The following is a 21,158-nucleotide window of genomic DNA, read 5'->3' as shown; positions in this document are numbered from 1 at the left end:
ATTGTTTGTGGCACTACTGGCCATGCCTAGAGCACTATATCTAGTTCTGGGCTCTTCAATGCAAGAGCCCTGAGAATATTGGAGATTCCAGCAAAGGGTCTCTAAAATGATTAAAGGACAGGAGCTCCCCTCCTGTGAGGAAAGGCTGAGAGACCTGACATGGTTCCACCCAGAGAAGAGAAGGCTCAGAAGGATCTTATCAATATGTATAAACACTTGAAGTGAGTGAACAAAGAAGATGGAGCCAGGATGTTTTCAGTGGTGCCCAGTGACAGGACGCCAGAGGGAAGGAAAACAAACTGTAACACAGGAGGTTCCCTCTCAACATCAGGAAACACTGAACTCAGTGCACTGAACTCAGTTTTAAGACTGAAACTCAGATCTTAAATTTTTGCAAAACATTTCTGAGGGTCTTTCTGAGTATTTTAGGAGAATGTCCCTTTTATCAAGGGTTTTCCAGCAGGTTAGTTTTTCCATTACCAATACACTTCTGAACATTTTCTAAAAGACAAAAGAATCAATATAAAAATTACATCAAATATCACATTGCAAATATCTATCTATGATGGAAGAAGTATTGACATGTGGATTTTTAATTTTACAAGGCTTTGCTTTCAAATTTTTCATGGGGTCCAAAAGGAAAATGTAGTTTGGACAAGTTTTATGATTTGTCTGCCAAACATACACTAATTTCAACTTTGATGAAAAATACAGAAGGAAAATATAACTCGTGGCCTTATAAAGAGACTGTTAATCTGACTGTCCCTTAGAAAGAGAAAAGATTACCAAATTTTATGTCTATTCCATTTTAAAATATTAAATATACAGGAAAGGGAAGAGAGTGAAACACTGCAGCTTTGCTAAAACCTTTTAAGTACCTGCTTTACAGAGCACATCCCTTAATGACTTACTTTAGTTCAGCACTCATATTTCAGTGAGGATGATCTACCTTCACTGTGCCATGTGGGATGCAATTTAATAACCTTATATAATGATCTTACATAAACTCCATCTTGGCCAAGACTTCCCATTAACAAAGGAATGATTATACTCTTAAGCAGTAGATCATTTGGGTTCAATTCTACTCAAGCTGAGGAATAGCCCAACATAATACTATCAGCACAGAGCTAAACATCTTAACTGACTAGACCTTAATAGCTTAAGGTGCCCCAGATATCTTAAACTGTGATTTCCACCAATCTCCTTTTTCTTTTATGGTTTATAGTTAAATTTATATTGACTTTTGACCAATTAGGCTGAATGCTGCACAGTATTAAGAAAGCACAGCAATTGAAAACCAGTAAGAAATCAAACCCACTCTCCCCCACATTCAAAGTACGGCAGAAAGATACAATCTTAAATGAACTGACAAGTTTCATATTTTTCATGGAAAAGTCACAGCTCTCAACAAAGATGATCTGGCCTTATCATAAACCTTTGAACAAAAGAACTCACAGAACTTAGTCCAGGTTGGAAGAAAGAAAGGTAGGACCCTATTCATCTGTAGTATTTTAAAGTGCATTTCCTTCTGAACTCTTCAATATCTCACAGGACTATAACCTATTCCTTCACACAGAAAAGTTGAAATAGCACTGCAATAGCAGCACTAAAGAACAAACACAGGAGAATAGGCAATGATTCTTTCAGTCACCCTGGATTGCTGCTACAGCACTGGTGTCAGAAATAAGACAGTGAATGGCTCAAGATATCCATCTGTAGGCACAAGGGGTTTTGACTACATCTCTGTTCCTGTGTCCACACACTCCACAGCTATACTATTAATGCTACTCTTCTAGAAATCTCAAGACTATTTTAGGGAAACAAGGATACTTCAAACATAAGGAAAAAATGGGTTTTTTTGCTGTGCTTTGGGATTTTAATGCTGTAATGCACTGTTTTTCACACTTCTCTCCATAGTTCTTAGTATAAACATGATTCTGAGTGAAAATGGAGATGCTGTTTGCAGCACTCTGAGAGATGAGGCTTTAACAAACACTCCATGTATCATGGAGTTATAGCAGGTGTATTTCCTGATGAGCTGTTTTTTTAATAGAAAATCACTTGTCTCATAATCAGAAAGCCTACTGGAAAAGAAATCTGCTGTGACAGAATGTTATTTTTCTAAAGAGCTTCTTAAAGTTAAGCACAACATTTCATTTAAATCTATTATTTTACTACATTAACTAGAATTATTCACAAAGGAGTATTAAGAATAATGCTAACTAACAATGAATAAAACCAAGAGAACTGATTATTTCATTTTAAAATGTAATGATAATTATTTTTAGAAATACCAAAAGCATTTATGAAATGTCATTAAACTTTTCCACAAACACAATTTTGTTAGAAACCAAATTCAGAAGTAAATTAATTTTAACTGTCAAATCTGTGCCAACACTAACTCAGTTCCATTCAGTTGCATTCTCCATAAAACCCTGGTGGAAGGGCCTGTGAAACAGCTTCTGCATCCATCCTGGGTAGGAAAAATCAGACCAGAAAGTTTACGCCTTGTGCTCCTGCTTGACCCACAGGATTTATGGTGTGCAGAAATGTGCTTATGGGAGCCAGAAGTCTGCCTGCATTTAATATTACTGGATCCTGAGCAGGGGATCCTAAGCTTTTTCATGGAAAGTACATTCATGGCATATAGAAGTGCCCAACCCTCTGTTACAGAATATTTCTCAGCTGTGTGCTCTTCAAACAGAGATTAGAAAAAGGGGAAAACTATGAACTACAACACTACACATACTACATCATAAACGGAATCAAGGGGGAAAATACAACAAAGAAAAATTGGAAAAGAAAAAATTGTAGGCTTTCTAGCCATTGGAAAAGACAAAGCATTGGAAGAGACGAACCACTTACTTCATTTCATCTTGCTTTTTGTGACCTATGAGAAAAAAAAACAGGCCAGTTATTACTGCAGCTCTTGTAGTTAAAGGCTAAAACAATGAGAATACACTGTAAACTGAAGAAAGAGGTCGGAGGTTTGTGACTCCACATTCTTCACCTGATGCTTTGAAATACTAGAGGTGTTATAGCTATAATACAAAATAAATCTTTAGGATGGTTAACTTGCAAATACATGCATTATTAAAAAATAAAAACATGTTTGGTGTTTTAGTTACATGAGGTAAGACTCGCAGAAGCAGATATCAAGTTTATAAATTCAACTTTCAAAAAACCATTTTTTTCTACTCTAAAACAACTAAGTCCAAGCTGGAGTCTATGCTGGGTTGCTTTTTTCTTTTAAAAACAATTTGGATCATACTTGCCTCTTGCACCATCTTATCACCTAAGGCAAATGTAACTCTGGCACTCAAAAGACTCAGCACCACAGGTACCTGGACTTTTTGAAAGGAGTTTATAGTTTCAGTGGACAATGCCAAGTAGGCTGATTATAGCCTTATGGTAATTGCTGGCTTTGCCCCAACAAACTGCTTTCCTATGTCAGTCTGCTAAACACAATCTCATTATTTAGTTTTAAGCACAAGACAAGTAATTTTTTACTCAGAGTAGGATGTAGCTATTTTTCATTACATTTCTAACTTGTTTTCAATATAAAATTTTACATCCTACATTTCTTTATTGAATTCAGTGAAGAGCTGTAAATCATTATCTTGCTAAAGAACTGGGATTGACAATAATGACAAAAAAAATCTTCACATTTTTGATCTGTTTCTTATTTGTAAAAAAAAATATTATGTTCTGCTGACTGAATTAAGACCGTATTTTGATCAGTCTAAGCAAATTATTCCATAGGCTTTTGACCACCATTTCCCTTCAAAATCTCTCACAGACTACCAAGGCAGACATATGGGAATAACAAATTTACTACACATCACTTATGTTTGCTTTAGTCTTTCTTGTTATTCTTACAAGGACATAAGGTCAGATAAGAGATGGATCCCCTTTTTCTCTAATATAGCCAGGGACTTGAAGGATATACTGTAAGTTTATCTGACTCTATGAAAATGTCTAGTACATGGCATTGCATCTTCATAAAAATACTGATTCCAGGTCTAGTTTTTCTCAGAATAATCATTCTGGATATTATTCACTTACTGTAACCCAAAAGTGAATTCTTTCCCTAAATTTAATAGAAACAAGTTTTTTACCCTTTACCTCAGCTTTAAAAAAAGAGCTATCATTGGATAATATTGTTCATGTAACATTTCATTCTCATCCTATTTTTGTGACATTAAAAGGGAGATAGAAGACAGTGATTTGAGATTAACATAGCTGTGTTGTTCCTTGGATGGGTCACAATAATATTGCAATTATTTTTCATTATTATTGCTTTGCAAAATGTAACAAAATCATCATTCTCCTCTGTGCATAAACAAACACAGTCTTGACTAGAATTCAGTGACATCAAGCTTAAATATTCCAGGTGTCAGAAAAAAATGAGGTGACAAAATGATTTTGAGTCATAAGTTTAATCAGGTTTCATAAAAGAAATTGAAGAATCCCAGTATAGTTGTCATTTCCATTATCACACAGTATATGAGATATTGGGACCACATCTATCTCTGACATCTAACAGAGCATACCTCAGCACTTAGGAGTGAGCTTCTGAATACAATTGTGTGAACAATCGATTTTTCAGTGACTGACTGTTGAGCTGCAGTGTTGAAGACAGTTTGATCAGGTTGAACTGCAATCAAAAATTAAAAAGATGCTAGCATACAGGTTTCTTTGCATCTGAAATAAAACCAGAAAAAATATTTGTTCATATGGCATGTTTTAAGCTAAACACTTGTAATAAAAGGAAAGGAATCAGAGAGCAGGGAGATCAGCAGGAGCACACCTATTTTGAATTGAAGAGTGAAGGTATTTACCCAGCTGGCAAAAGATTGAGACAAGATGGGCACCAACGCTGAGTTTTTGAAACTACCTTCCCCTCATTTCAGGAAAATGCACTAAACATATGTTCTTGTTTCCGTGTGCAGTAATTTGTTTGTTTAAAGGCTTTTCCTCTTCCAATCAGAAGAGAAAATATATTTTCTATCTGAATCTGTTTAGTAAATTTGGTAAATTGTGTTTTTCAAAACTTTTGGGGAATGGTAATTTTACATCATCTACTACTGTAATTTTAAAATAATAATTAAATCTTGATATCTTGAGGTCTTTTGTTCTTGGGGTTTTTTTAGAAAGTTAAAAATATAATGCCCCCTGATCTAATGATAATAAAAAATTCTAGGAGTAGCATAGGGTGAATTGCAGTGCCAGTGAGATATATTCTTTCAAAGGGTTGATCAGTGAAGGAAACTTGTCAGCACATCTGTTATCCTGTGAATCTTATCTGAATATTGATTTTCATTGAAAACAAAATTCTGCCTTCAGATTATGTATAGACAATTGACTTAATGTGACCTTTGGCCTAGAATAAAGAAGATTTTTCTGTTACATTTGTGGCTTGAGGGCTCACTGCCCTAGTGCATGACATAAACACGTCCAGCCTAAAGTGCAGTCACTTCCCAGCAGACTACAAATTTCAGCCAAAAAGTAGAAACTGAGCGCAGATCTCCTAAACAGCCAATCCGATAGCTATTCACAGTGTCCCAGTTTGATTTCTACTCCTTATCTGCATGGCAGTACAAAAAAACACCATTAAGGCAAGAGGTTTTAATAGTCACATTATCTTCAGTGCCAGACATAATCACAAAATACTGTGAGGATATATTGCATATGAGGCACATAACAGAAAATACCTGAACGAATAGTACCTGGTCAGCCATGCAGGGGCAGAATATTAATCTTGGCACCTCTCACAATGGCATGGTTTTCTTGCCATAGTGAAAACAGCAATTTCACTGATTTACCATATTTAGGCTACTGGTACATGAGAACGTGACTCTTGGGAACCAATTAACTACCATTTATTTACTGGATATACAGAGAATGAAAGATCAGGTGCAAACTCTAAATTACCTTCAGTTTCTTAAAGGCAGTAGAAGGTAAGTGCAGCAGTAGGGATGCAACTTACAAAAAGGCTAAAACCATCAGCTGGAGAAAGAGTCAGTGAGATATTTGCTCTTAAATTAGTTCAGCTCTTGATGACTCTATGCAATTAACTTGGCTTTTTTATCTTCTCATGCAATAGGGTGCTTCAATACCGATTTAGGTATGTAATTACTCAACAGAATAATTACTTAATTGCTTAACTTGAGTATTAACAGCCAAAGAATAGCAGCTAAATAAATAAAGATCAGTGTTCAAAATCCCAGCAGTACCCCCAAAAAACACATCATCTAGAAACCTGGACACACTTATCCTTATTTGCAGTCATTTGTTCAATATGTATGCCTCTTCAAATAGTCCCTGATCATTACCTTTTTTATTTATAAAGCATATGAAGTTGCAAAATATAAATACCTTCACTCCAAGCAGAAGTTACTCATAATAATACCATTGCAGTAGTTCAAGGTACTTATTGGTTTTGTAGCAGTCAGGAACCCAAGATATATTTGAAAGGTACATCAAGCTCAGGCCACTGAAGTATTTTTTTACTGTACTCTCCAGAGCAATAAAATCAACACAGAAGTGGGCAGAACAAACCTTCCAAACAAAGAGAGAAAAAGTCATACTAGTGCTTTCCATTTAAACTCTGCCTTTAGACATGCCAAACGCTCCCTTTTTAAGGCATTAGTAGTTTTGTTGTTCATTTTTCATGGGTATTTTGCATCTCTAAATTTTAAAGATATTTGATGGGTGTATTCCAATTAATAAATAATACCAAAGATGTTAGTAACATCAAAGATGTTCGTTTGCATCAGATGTCTCTTTAGTGCACCTCCCTTTCATTAACTACTTTTTGGTAAGGTGTATCAGCAATTTCCTATTCTTAAATCCTTAACTAAGATAATTTTCTTAATCTTTAGCCTGTTACTTTTAGTCTGTTTAGTATTACACTATATAGCAAAATCCTTCTGACACAAACAGCTAGCTTCAATGATGGATCAATGTATCAAGGACATCAGCTCCAGGTAGGCAGAATACCTTTGCTGCTGCAGACTGCTTGAATTCCACAGAGAAACATGAACAGATAGGGTCCTTCCAGCTGAATATAGCAACATAGGAAAGAGCAGTGCAGTGTTGTCATTTCAAGGTAAAAGGCAGCAATCTCTTATTGCAATCAGTTACTTAAAGACTGCTTCTAAGCTACCTTTGCAGTCAAAAATGTTTAAATATTTAATTCTTTTTCTAAGAGATCATGAACCAGTTCCTTAAGTGAAAACGAACATACCTGAATTGAGTGTACTTGAGTATAAAAATGATGGTTTCATTCACAGGAAAAACACATCAAAAGTAACAGATCTGATTGAACTCTTGCCTCGACAGATGTAGATAAATAAAAGTTGAAATTTAGTGCTAGTTTTGTCTCAGGAAACATAATGTAGAATTTAGGCCAAGATGCATTACAAAAGTATCACAGTTTTAAATGCAATACCCAAACATGTTCCAACCCAGTGTGAGGCTTCTGTCTTTGGAGTGTTCTCTGTTTTGCAGCCCTGACTAACTTCAGCCATTAAACTCCAGTTGTGAATGGTGAGATGAGGGAATCAGGACCAAGTGTGTATCTGTCATTGTCACTATGGTATATATACCATAAAACTGCATACTATGTTCCAGGCCCCAATCCAAACTTTTTATTGTTTGTTTTGTTGTTTGGGGTTTTTTAAAGAGAATAAAAGTGCATACTGTCTATTAGTTATTCCTTTGATAAACAAACATTGCAACGAAGTCAACATGGCCTTCTTGCTTCTATTCCTATTTCTCTTTTTCACCACTCACTACTTCACTATCATTGTTTTCCCTTCATCAACCCATGATGGTTTTCCCAAGTCTAGCAAAGATTTTGCATGAGCAAAGCAAACAGTATTTGATCCCAGACAACAAATTAAATTATTAGTGTATACTGACTGCTCTCAGATGAGTCACTTTCTACTTCCAGTAAGACTCTGCATCCAAACCTTGAATGTCTAGTGCCTGACAAGTAAATTATCTCAGCACAGCTTAGTTGCTGTTCATGTGATGGAGGAAGGAAAACAGGCAGCTTCATTCTCTCTTAGGCAGACTCGAATGAACACCCTATTGCATTCGCAACATACACAAGCAGTTTCGTCCCTCCATGGCGTTATTCTTCCATGGAACCAAAGGACACTCTGCTCTCTGCAACCAGCAGAGAAGACAAATACTGCTCTACCTAGGCACTGCAAAGGAGGAAGGAAGGGAGAGAGAGAGCTTTGTGCCTTCCCTGCTTCTCTCACTCCAGCTTTGTGGTCTGGCCAGATGCAAAGTGACTCTAAACAGTTACATGTTACATGGACTTAAAGATTACAAGACAGAAAGAAAGTGGATGGTCCCTTTTTTTTTTCTTCTTCTGTATATGGAACTCCTTTCTGTCTTTCCTGGGTGCTCCCTCTGTAGACTGACGAACAACAGGTCAGAGGAGACAGAAAGGCTTTTTACCTGCCAACCCCAGAGTTCAGGATGTGTTGTTTCTCCTGCAGCAGTTGATGACACCCTAACAACCTTAGCAGCACTGGAGCTGCATTCCTACGCTGTAACAGGGGAAGCAGGACCAAGGGCCTGAACTAAGGTCTTGGCAGGTAAGTGAAGGAGCAACCAGTATCAAAGAGCTTCGTTTGCAAGTGTACGTCTCTGTAATGTTTAAGTCTTAATATGTGCTCTGCTTTACCTGGGAGCTTAAACTTCCAGTTTTCAGAAGAGTATTTGAGAATACCTATTAGCTCTGCCAAATGCTTGAAAAAAATGTTGAAGAAACTTATAAATGCAGAGAACCTATAAAGAAAGATTATTTGTGCTAAAGATGTCTCAGAGTTGGGATCTCTTCTTAGAGCAGAGCAGGAGTTATTTAGATTAGTGGGGGAGGGAGAAGCTTTATGCTACAAACGTATTTTTGTAGCAACACGTAGAGGGACTGAGACCATCATTGTATGGTGAATACTTAATATTCAATATATGAGCTCTTGAGATTGGAAGGGGGATTTTTTGCTTAGTTACTTGCTTTCTCTCAACCAGACATATAGGGAACACCTGATGAAAGGAAATGTCCATCTTCTTACTACATTCCACTTCTTAAGCTTAATTATCAGAACCAGGTTTTCCACATTAAAATCTATGTCACTCAAAACATACTTGATTTCAGTAGTTATCAGGAATTGTGAGTTTGCTGGCAATACCATATTCCAGAAGATTCACAGAGAACACACACAGACAAAGTCTTTACCACTATAGCAAAGCTGATTTAAAAGATATTTGCAAAAAAAAATAAGTGATTCTAGTTAGTGGTTCTAAAAAGAAGCAAAAAACCATTAAAAACATCGTTGCATAAAGGAAGCCTTTCTTTTCCTTGTTTGTGGAAATATGAGGGTAATAGATGCCTTTCTGCTCAGAGGCCAGTATGTTTTACTTTTTGGAATGGAAAACAAATTTAGGTCAGAAGAGGAAATCATAAGGAGCTGCCACATGCTAAGTTCTGTATCTAAGCCATCTACTGTCACTGTATCTTGGAGAGAGAAAAGGGAACATTCATATAGCCTGAAAAATATCCAGAACTGGTGGGGCATCAAAGCCCCATCAATATCCAGTTCAGATATTCATATCCCCCCTACTTATACTGTTGCTAGTGTTCTCAGTTAACTAAGTTAAATCACTCCAAAAGTGACCTCTAAGTATTTGCCCATCTTTCACTGGATAAACTTTAAGTTTCTAAAACACTGCATGTGCTAATAGGAACTGTAAATTAATATTCATCATAGTTCAGGAGAAAAGTCATTGTAAAAACTTTTCTCCAAAATTTTAGACACAAGAGTTAAAAATGATACCCCATATAGGTCTATATCTTTTAAGAGTTTGCATTAATATAGTCATTGTTTTAAATTAACTTTCTCTAGACAAAATAAAGTGTTGTACTACATTGCAGCCTCACTGTTAGGAATGAAGATAGAGGAGACAATGCAGGAAGGCCAACACACACGACCAAATTGGAGAGTATCCAGGTCATAGAAGAATGGTAAGTTGGTCAAACTGTTATCTAATAAGTGTTTTGTCTTTAACTAATATTGAGAAATGTCTTGAGTTTAATTCTTTGGGAATGTCCTTTTAATTGCTTTTTCTCAAAAAAAATTCTATACAAAAGGAAACCAAATCTGTCCTGACAATGAAATGGCAGCAGAGACGTTCACATGTCAGGCTTATTTACAGTTTCTTATTTGTGGGGAAGAACCACAGGGAGAAGTGGAAGATGCATAGATGGTTCTGTATGTAGGTCTCTATAAGAAGCCTTTGCTGCCTGTGAGAGTACTTTTTCCTGTCTCTCCAGACAAGAAGAAAAATAATAGTCACAAGTGTACTTCATGACCAGATTTTTAATGTGGTTACCTTTCATAAAGCATCTTGAACTATGGTTTCACTGGAATTAAAAAAAAAACAAACAAACAACACATACTTTGCAAACTAGGTTAACCACACAAAGTTTGAGCTTCTACTTCTGTCTAAAGCTTGGGCCTATGTTTATTGTGTGGGAAAAATGGTAATCCATCAGGGGCCCTGAGTTCTCTAATCCCATAAGAAGGAAATTCAAACTTTAAAGGACATATATGATGACAAAAACAACCCAAACAACTCATTGCCTTTATTGCTAATCATTGTCTTTTATGAGAAGACAATATTGTAAATTTCTACAAAATACAATAGTGACGAGCTTCCCAACAGACAATAAGGGAGCCCAGGTTGTTTGTCAGCCCCATTCAGCTCAGCAGGTTCTTTGCACTCTCCTCAGCAGAGAATGCAAAGTCCTGAGAGGACTGTTCACCTTAAAATCTGTGTTTAAACTTTTTCATTCAGTTTAAAAATACTTTACAGGTAAACAATTTGTGATTTATCACAAATAGCTTCCCATCATCCAGTCTGCCTTGCATAAAGAGGAGGAGTTGATAAATTGACTTGAACAGAAATTACATAGACAAATGTCACTTATCATGCATCATGGTAACGCAGACACTCATGACAACAGCTAGTAAAGCTCTTATGTTGGATCAGGAAGGAGAGGGCTAGTGCTCAAAATTAAGTTTGAAACTATATTTAATTGTTGTTAAGTGATCTGGAGAATTACTTTCTTAAGCTGTTCATTGGCACATTAATGGATTAGTGATGCCAGTAAGACTTCTGATCACTTACCCAGTGCATCCACTGGTAAGAGCCACAAATAGTTTCCTTCAGGAAATGGAAATAAGGACTTTTCCCCATTTCTTCGCTTTCCTGTTTTGCCAGCAAAATCCATCACATCTTATGCCAAAAGATCATCATTCAGGTCAATACCATGAAACAAAGGGAAGCTTAGCAACCCTTACGTACAAGCACAGAGAAATATGCTAATTTAAAATCTCTCTGAATTACTACTTTGTTTGGCCTCATTAGTATGCTTTTGGCTGCCAAGAGCTTTTTGTTTTACTTGTTCCTCCTAAACCAAATCGTGTACCATCACCATCAGAGGCAGGCAGGGACATCAGGTGTCACCTAAACTCTTCACAAAAGAGAATCTGTTTCCAGCTTCCTGGAATCTCCTTAAACTGCAGAGGCAGGAATTCAGTGCTGTTGTAGGATTTTGTCTTTGAGCCACATGGCTAAGAACACCAGCAGAAAACTCATAAAAAGTCAAGTGCATGTTTTATAACATTAAACACATTTAGTGGGCTATTGGGATAATGAATGCACAAGCGAAGAGCAAACAAAATTCCCCTGTTATTGCTGAAGTTTTTTGCTTCCAGTTTTCACTTTGGACTAAAGTGCAGTTGAAAGAAGAATTTTTGGATGAATGTATGAAAATACTGTTACAAAAACAGAAGCATATTTGTAATGATATTTTCTTTTGCAGCCAAAACCCTACTGCAGATGAAATTTTGTCTTGGGCTCAGAATTTTGACAAGATGATGAAAACACCAGCTGGGAGGAACCTTTTCAGAGAATTTCTTAGAACGGAGTATAGTGAGGAGAACCTGCTTTTCTGGCTTGCATGTGAAGATCTAAAGAAGGAACAGAACAAGAAAGTTATTGAAGAAAAAGCAAGACTTATATATGAAGATTACATTTCTATACTATCACCAAAAGAGGTAAAGCTGTAAATGTTACATTTGCATTTTCTGTTATCCCAGAGCAGAAATGTTATACACTGCACTGCCTGGTGAGGGTCTGAAAGTCTGTCAGATGAAAGTCTTAGTATGAACATTAAATCATGAAAGGAAGGGACAGAAACAGTAGAGATGCAGGCACTGGAACATTTAGCATTACCAGCCACAACACATCCAAGTTCTCTATAAGGCTCAAGAAACTCCAGTAAGGGAAAGCTGAGAAATAGGCTTGCCTCTTTAGTAATGCTACATGTCTGACAGAGAGAGGAAATAAGTAATGCAAATGGATTTCTGGAGAAAAAGCACCAGACTTAAGGAATTTAAATCAGAATCTTTATAGATTTATCTGCTGCCACAATTGTCTGGGAGAAAATCTGAATTTCTGCTGGTTATTCCTATGTGAGAGTCCAAGAATGAAGCTGACATATTTTGTCTAATGAAATGTATAATATCTAGGGAATTTTATAAGATTTTATTCAACCCTTTAACTGAAATAGACAAATTTTGAAATTATCTTCACCTGTACTAAAGAAAAAGCATCCCTATCAAACCATGTTCTGTAATACAAAGAGATACATAATTATATAAGCACTAGAGAGGAGTTTTTCTTAGGCCACATCATGTACTTTTATCTTCTTTGCCTTGTCTTTGTGCATTGCATTTGACTTTTTACTCAATGGCTTATGCTAATTTATGCTCACTGTGGAACTTCCTTCCTACATTTTACTTTTTCACTACATTCAGTAATAATTTGCAACTTCATTCATATGAATGAAGCCAAAAGTGAACTAGAGCTCCATTATCTTCTCTTGTGCCATAATATCTACTTTTGCTTAGGAGTGAAATACAATTGCCAATACAGCAAGCTAACAATAAGTTTTTCTTCTAACACTATATTTTTACCAGATAGGTATATGATGAATGCTCAATTGTCTTTTTAAGCTAAGACCAATCAACATTTAAAATTCAAACACTAACTAAGCATTTGACTTAGAGTTTAACAAAACTACTCACAAACTTGGTGCACTGGATGCATACAGATCTCATCAATACAGTTGCTCCTGGAAATCTTAGGAGGCAAAAAAGAACTGTTTGCAATGCATTAGAACAGCATGGGAACCGAAAAATTCCTGTTCATCCAGGCGTCCCTTTCCAGATGTTACCTTTTGGCATAGGAGCTGATATATTTAGCATGACTGGTACAGTAAAGAAGTTATTGAGGCAGAAGGTCTTAGTGTTCTAAACAGATACTTTGTATTCATCTGTTTAGCAAGAAAATACCTTTAGTAATTCCAACTAGTTTTGCCATCTGGCTTTAGTGAGTCACTGAAAAAATACAATGCAAATTAACAGTTCCATAATTAATTTTGTTTTTTGCATTCTCTGAGTGCAATTAACTTTTATTATGCTCAGTGGCTCTAAACCCCACTATCCTGCCAAATTTGAGGGATTTTTTTATCCCAGCTATTATGTTTGATATTGAAGAACCAATTAGCTGCACAAACTGGTTTTGTTGATATAAATGTGTGTCCCTGGGTGTCAGGGGGAGAACTGCTTAAATCTTAGTGTCCTTTCTGTGCTGTAGAAATGCAATGGTATAGGCTTGAAATCTTTTGAAACACATTCTGAAGACACATGGCTGCAACACTGCCGCTCAAAACTACCATAGTACTGTACTCCTGCCCACACTCACTGGCTGAGCAGCACCACTGGTATCTCATAGTTGTGCCTTGTGCCTGATAACCGAGTGAGAGCAAATATTAGAGGAGAAAGCTTGTCTGCTCTGTCAATAGCATACTCCAGTATGCCAACAAACCAACAACGCCAGATTCTGCAGCTGGTACTGAAGACAGAATGAAAATGTATGTTTACTTCTCAGTGCTGTACCATACTATACCACACCACACCAGCATTTTTCAAAGACTTTGCTTCACCATGTATGAAAGCACAGCCTCACACATCCAAACATATTCTGAGTTTTCATCTTGGTTACCATCCTTCATGTATCAAGGTATCTTAATACATGGAGCTTTCCAGGGTTGAAGTCAATCCTTCAGAGAGTATGAATATCTTTGTACGGTTGCAGAGCAGTACGGTCAGATTGCAACTGGGTGTAAATCACAGTATCTTAACTGATCTCTTACTGGCATTTATCTACTCAGGATTTTAGCCCTTTTCTTCTTAGCTGAGTAAACCCTTGCTGGTCCCAGTGGGCCTTGCTGCTACTGCCATTTCATTTAATCCAGAACACATTAATTTAGTAGGTTTTATAGCATTTTGTGTATAAACTGTACATTCACTCAAATTTCTAAAGGATATTCTAAAATCATCTGGGCATTCATCCCAAGCATAATATGTCCTTTTCTGCCTGCCTAGGCACAGGAGTTCATCACAAATGGTAAGTAAATGAGAAAATAAAAGTGAAACTTGCTAACAACTTTAATATGGATATATGATCTCCTGAAATACGAATTACCAGATGTTAAAGAGTCCTGACAAGAAGAAAAAAATCTGAAATAATTAATAATAATAGGGAGATTAACACAATAAAAATGATAAAAATCCCTGGGTAATTTGTAAGAAACAAATGTAGTGCCTGAGAAATAAACAGAAAAAAAATCTCTAGGGCAGCCAGATAAAAATGATGAATAGAAATCTTCAAAAAGTTTAACCACAAATGCTCAGAAAAAAAACTTTGCAGCTCTCTGAATGAGAGTAATTCAACATTCATTCCAGAGAAACATCTTTAAATGCATACAAATTATTTTTCAAGGTAAAACAATATATTTTGGAAAACTGTAGTTGCACTGCATTTAATTTACTATACAGCTGCATTTCATTGTACAGATCTTGAGATGGATGCAAAGACCAAGTCAAAACTGAAATAGAGTTGATGGTCTCAGTGCATTACCCAGTAATTTTGTGATGGTTCTGAAAGAAGCAGAGAACATTACTTGAATAACTGAAAAACTCAGCATGTTCAATGAAGCCCTAAGAAATAAAGAGACATATTACAGCTTTTGCAATGTTATTGTTTCATTATTCTGTGCTCATCTTCTTCAGGTTAGTCTTGATTCCCGGGTGAGAGAGGTGATCAACAGAAACTTGTTGGATCCCAGCCCTCACATGTATGAAGATGCCCAGCTCCAGATATACACTTTGATGCACAGAGACTCTTTTCCAAGGTTTTTGAACTCTCAGATTTATAAGTCTCTTGTTGAAAGTATTACAGGCTCTACTTCTGAAACTTAGTTTTAATTTTCAAACAAAATAACCTGATTTTTTTTTTTGGGTGGGTGGGATGGAAGAAAATTAGTTTAATAACATCTGGAGCTGGGTTCCTGGAGAACTACAGTTTAGCACTACTCAGGCTACTGTGAAGAAAAAAAAACATATTATGGTCTCTGTCTACATTTTTACCAAGATCCTCCTTGCTCAAGATGGTGTGGGAGGGGATCAATGGATTTGCCAAAATACATTTGTTTCACACTCCTTTCACCCTACTGCAGTCAAGATTGCAATGATGTATTTGTAGTTTTATGAACAGTCTCCTTGTGTATCCTCACACTGCATGTGCAAGGTAAAACTGCTTCACTTACCACTTAGTTGTTGCAATATTTAATCCAATAACATAAATTATAGCTGTATTTAAAAACTTTTTTTTGTGCAATACAGTCCTATGGTACATAGAAACAATTACAGCAAACCAGAAAGAGGCTTGCATTTTTTAACATCACTAACTAAAAAGCCAATTTTTAAGGTGTAGCATTACTCTACATGCTCTACTGAGTACAATACACTGACTTTTTGAAGCCAATATTTCTGTACAGAGAAAAAAGAGCTATTTATCACTGTTTATTTAAAATAAATCAAGCAGAGGATTCCTCTGGTTGTTCACTGCCAAAACTGTGGCATTTTCATTACAGAGTTTGCAATGTCAAAGAAAAAGAAAAATAAAAGGAGAAAAAAAAAAGCACAAATCACTTAAAGGGATCCATTTCTGGGTGACACAATCTATGCGCTGATATTGTTTAATTGTTAAAAGAACAAAGATTTTCAATGTACATTTCAGATGTCAGATACTGTAATTGATTTATTAAAGACTGGCTATCCAGTTCTAACACTGTTGTATAATGTTATGTACTTCAGAAAAAAAAAAAGAAACAAGAAAGAACACAAAAAGCTTGATAATTTAGTTTTTTGAATAAAGAAATTTAATAAAAGATTGCCTACATGTAGCATTTTAGAGCATTTTAGAACATTTTGATGAACTGCATCTGTTCTGTAAGATATTTTTTTTTGAAAGCTAAATCCGGTAAAAAATGTTTTTAAATGAAGTAACGTTTTACGAGGTGGCGGGTTAAAGAAGACTTAGCTTCTAGCCTCATTCATTTTGAACAACTCCTTGAAAACAAGGGGTTTGGAGAGTAATATAAACCAAACTTCAAGGGCTTCTAAACCCACAGATCTTACCCAAGCAAAATGCCTAGAGAAACACAATGGGTATCTTTCCTGGGTGAAGATTCCTGTACTGAGCCCTTAATCATAGCTAAGGCAGCACAGTACTCCCATCACTAGGCTGCCATGGTGTTTTTAATAGGGGTTTGCTTGGCCTTTTTATCAAAGAATGTCCAGTTTCAGGACACATTTTGATGTTTAAAGAGACAGTGACTTGGAACTTAAAAAAAAACCATCTTCATACCTACCATACACAAGCAAAATGAGTGTTAGCATCCCTCATAAACTGCTAAAGATATACCAAGAAATTGCTCTGAATACTTGTTAAATATATATATATATATATATGTTTGTGTGTGTATATATATATTTAATACTGACAACCATACTAAGACTTAAGTGGCAAGGTTCTTCTCACTTACGTAGGACTAAACATGGCACGAGTCCATCGCTTTCGATTGGCCTGGAAGGTCTGGCAGTTGTGTCCTCGAGTGGAATCTGGCCTGACCACAGTTGGCTCCAACCCCTCAGTTACTTCCTGCGGGCAGCCTCCGGTGCCGGCTTTGGCGGGAGCTGCTGCTGCCGAGGCAGGTCTGCTGTGACACCGTAACTGGGGGGATGCAGGTCTTAGTTTATCTTCTGGGGCTTATTTTTTTCCTTTGTTTTACTACCTCTCATTTTCTTAATTTATTGAACATGCTTCAGATAGCAGGTTTGGGGAATTTTTTTAGTCATTCTTTTTACTTGAAACCTGTGTGCTTTTTTTGGATATATATATATATGAACAATTTAACAAACTGTTTCTTAAGCTCATTTGGTTTTGTAATTTATATAGAATTCAGGAGATGATTAAAAGGGCTATTCTCTATTCCCTATGCAAATATTTTAACTGTTGTAGTGTTTGACAAAATGGGATCTAAAACAAAAATCTGCAAAGTGGAAAAACAAATCTGTTTACAGTGGCATTGCTGACTATCCTACCATATTCAGCACTTTTAAATATTGTTATTTATGAAAATGTAGTTTAAAATGCAAGACAAAATATTTATAAATGTTTCTTTTAATAAATACCTGTTTTGTCTGAAAGTGCTACCGTGTTATGACAACTTTATTCATGTTGGTTAGCTACTTACCATTATGAATAAAATATTCAATTATTGTACTGACAGAATATGAGCTATGATGTTTACAAACCCTGAGGGGGGAAAATTCAGTGAGAAAGGACTGCCTCCTTCGACTGTGAAATGCTGTTAGGAAAAAAATAATTTTTCTTGCTTTTTTCTTAATTGGAATTTAACTATGGTCCTACATATGTCTAGTATCATTTGACTAGTTATATTTACTTGGTACTAAACATATACAGCATCATATATGTATATATTTACATAGTGTAATTTCAAGTTGTTGGTGTTTGAGGCACAACACATTTAGTGCACACATCTAAGCAACGTGTAAGAGACAAAACTGCATGCATAAGTCTTGACAAATGTAGACTTGAATATTCTTAATGTTACTATTTGATGGTGACCTGCTAGTCATAAGCTATCTTTATAAGATATTTCACACAGGTAGAACTTCTTGTCAACACAGACAAGTCATCCTTTCAAGACAGGTTTAAAGCTAGATGTGCAGGCCCTATAATATTACCTTGATTTCTAGCATAAGGTTCCAAAATCTGTATTTGGAAACTGTGACATAATTTTGAAAAACATTACACCAATCTTCAGTGTAATACTGCAATGAAATCACGTTCAAAAGTTTATTGTCTAAAATCCTCTGTTGGGAAGGATTTAAAAATTGAACATAGCACGTAAAGTTTCTTTCTTGGAGCAAATGCTCACCTTTAAACATTTAATATACATTTTGTTTATTGGTTTGGGTTTCCCAAATTTTTTTATGACAAAAATGGATGTGGTCCAAATGGACAATAAGTAACATGATCTCATTGCCTATCATACAGTTCTTTGAACACAAACTGTAAAAAAAGTCAAGCTATTAAACTGATTTATTGTGCATGCAGTGTACAATACACTTTGAAAAACTGCCTAAATACACTTATTCTATAGCTTGGAATAAAATAAGTATGTATTTAACTTGTATTTCAGTTTTTCATGAGAATGTATATAGCAAGTGCACTACAGAAAGTGAACTATGCTTTTGTCACTTTTGCCTGGTGTTTTAAATTCCTGTCAGATAGAATGCCAAAGAGCCAAAAATAAGCAGAGTACTTCTGTACCCTCCTGTCCTTTAGGCTGAAAAGAAAGTCAGCTCAGCTGTTTACAGCCAGCTTTCACATAACTGAGCTTAAAGTAGTTTGGGATACCCAGAATGAAGCAAAACTCACAGACAGTATCATGAGCATTCAGATTAGCCTGAAGGCACGTGTGGTGTGAAGGAGACTCAGGATTTGATGGAGAAAAGACAGGTTGGTGACACAGGTGGCTGGGCTGCAGGTTAAACGGCACAGTACTATGGGAATGTTGTCACAGCTCATCCAGGTCCACAGCCAGTCCATAAACTTGAGTACCAGTGGAGTCCACATAGTTCGTTGGCAGGACAACAGAAAGTGGATACAAACCACCCTTCAGCTAGCAATAGTTACTTTTTAAATTAAAAGCATGCTGAAGTGCTGCTAGGCTGTGGTCTAAACTGAGCAAATAAAGGAGACCTACAGTCTAGGTTCAACAGCCAGGGTTTAAGATGTCATCTCATGCCAAACTTGATTCCCTAGGCAGCAAACTCAAATTACAAGGAGCCAATTTCTAAAATCAGACAGGGGGCTTTTTCAGTAAGAGCAGCTTGCTGGACTGACCATGCTGTGAGCCTGGTTAGGAACCCACAACTTCCATAAGCAGGAAGTTGTTGCAAAAGCCATTTAGCAGAAGTTCCACAACACCAATTCAAAAGCAATCAAAGCTGATATAAGAAAGTCTCTAATTTTAGCAACTCTTTACACCACAAGGAGTAAAGTCGATATTTCCACAATGTCTGTGAGCCTGCTCCTGGCACTGTTGATCCAATCAACAGAGCCTGAGCCTTTATCAAATCCAACAAAGCAAAAAATTAAGGTTGCATATAGGCAGATAGCTGCAATGTCTCCCCCAAACTGATCTGAATGATGTCTAAGGGTTTTTCTCAGCCTACAGCACTGTTATATTTTAAGAGACCCAAGAGTAGCACTGTAGCACATTCTGGGACTCGGGCACAGCGACAAAAGTCTCATCCTGTTTACCAATACGCTGAGTATTTGCAGTGACAAAGCACCATCCCTGTTCAAACATGTCCTGAATACTTCTGCCAGCAGTACAAGTGATGTTGGTGGGATGAAAGAACAAAGCAATAGTAATGCCCAAATCAGTTAGACAAAGACTTGACAGAAATGTCTGCATATTATTTTAATTTCATACCAAATGCCTGATTTTGCCCCTTCCTTTATCCATTAACTCACCCTGTGGAAATCCACTCTTCTCATTTAAAACAGGGATACGATTCAGGTGATTCAAAGGCTGACCATCAGTCATTGACTCATATTACCTTTTTCTTTTTTTTTTTTTTTCAAAAGCTTTATCTTAAATTAACCCTTACTCTAAGTTTCCTGAGTTTTCCATAGGTCTCTTCACAAGCTGGGCTCACACAGCAGTTAGACACTCATTCATTGTTACAGAACATCAAAATCTTTTGTGTGTTAAAGCATAAATTAGATCATTTTTCCTTTATGCTTCTGGAAGAAGACTTCAAGGTGCTTAATGGACAGGCGGTAGTGGGTGCAAAGGAAGCTTTTGGTGGGTGAGATTTCATAAGTGATGGCCTGGAGTTTTAAACAGTGCCAGACAACTCACACAGACTGTACATTCTCCACAAAGATCTTCCAGTGTGACTTTTACTTATAAATTATTGCTATACTGTATTTTGATAATATACCTTTTCCAAAGTTGCACACTTAAAATTACAGGAAAACATTTTTATCTAACCATTCATTTTAATGTCTAATATTCCGAATAGCAAATTCACACACTGACCTTTGGATTTCCAACATAGAACAAAAACTTCCACGTTTTCTTTTCTGACTACCAGAACTATTAAGGTTTACAAGAATTACTTTTGCTTTTGCTACTACATTTGTGAAAATAACGATGTACTAATGCTTCATAAGGAAGTAACTGTTATTCCAGGAGTGTAATTTAGTTGTAAGATATGATTGCCTGGTTCTAGTAAGACAGGAACAAGGACAGAAGGAAGGCAAGGACACAACACTGACTCCTCCAATGACTGTAATACAAAATACTGCCTAATAAAATTTTATGGAAAGTTGCATATTTTTATAATCAAATATAACCTTGAAACTGTTTTGAGTTTAGCCAAGAACCTCATTAATGATGTTATCTAAAACAAGGCAATATGCACTCGGTGGTCTGCATTTCAGGAGGGATTTGCCCAGATCATCCCACAACACACAGTTCCTAAATGGCTGCATCCTCACTGCTTTCCCACTTGAAACTTACATGTAAAACACTGTACTCAGATCTGTATTGTGTAAATGGG

General features: G+C 36.4%; 1 protein-coding gene across 7 annotated transcripts in view; it reads left to right on the top strand.

Moving 5' to 3' along the window:
• Positions 1-18,715, top strand: part of RGS17 (regulator of G protein signaling 17) — a 71,500-nt gene extending 52,785 nt beyond the window's left edge. For 6 of the 7 annotated variants that reach the window (XM_038132359.1, XM_038132357.1, XM_038132354.1 and 3 more), the window contains 3 exons: positions 9,953-10,042; positions 11,906-12,140; positions 15,222-18,715. In XM_038132359.1, coding sequence (XP_037988287.1) covers positions 9,953-10,042; positions 11,906-12,140; positions 15,222-15,410 — 514 coding nt within the window. In that variant the 3' untranslated portion in view covers positions 15,411-18,715. The remainder of the gene's footprint in view (positions 1-9,952; positions 10,043-11,905; positions 12,141-15,221) is intronic. The other variant, XM_038132353.1, reaches the window with a different exon arrangement.
• Positions 18,716-21,158: the final 2,443 nt, after the last annotated feature.

The sequence above is a fragment of the Motacilla alba genome, chromosome 3, assembly GCF_015832195.1.
Source record: "Motacilla alba alba isolate MOTALB_02 chromosome 3, Motacilla_alba_V1.0_pri, whole genome shotgun sequence".
Classification (NCBI taxonomy): domain Eukaryota; kingdom Metazoa; phylum Chordata; class Aves; order Passeriformes; family Motacillidae; genus Motacilla; species Motacilla alba.
The sequence above is the reverse complement of the archived record's forward strand: the minus strand, read 5'-3'. Positions and strand labels throughout refer to the sequence as shown.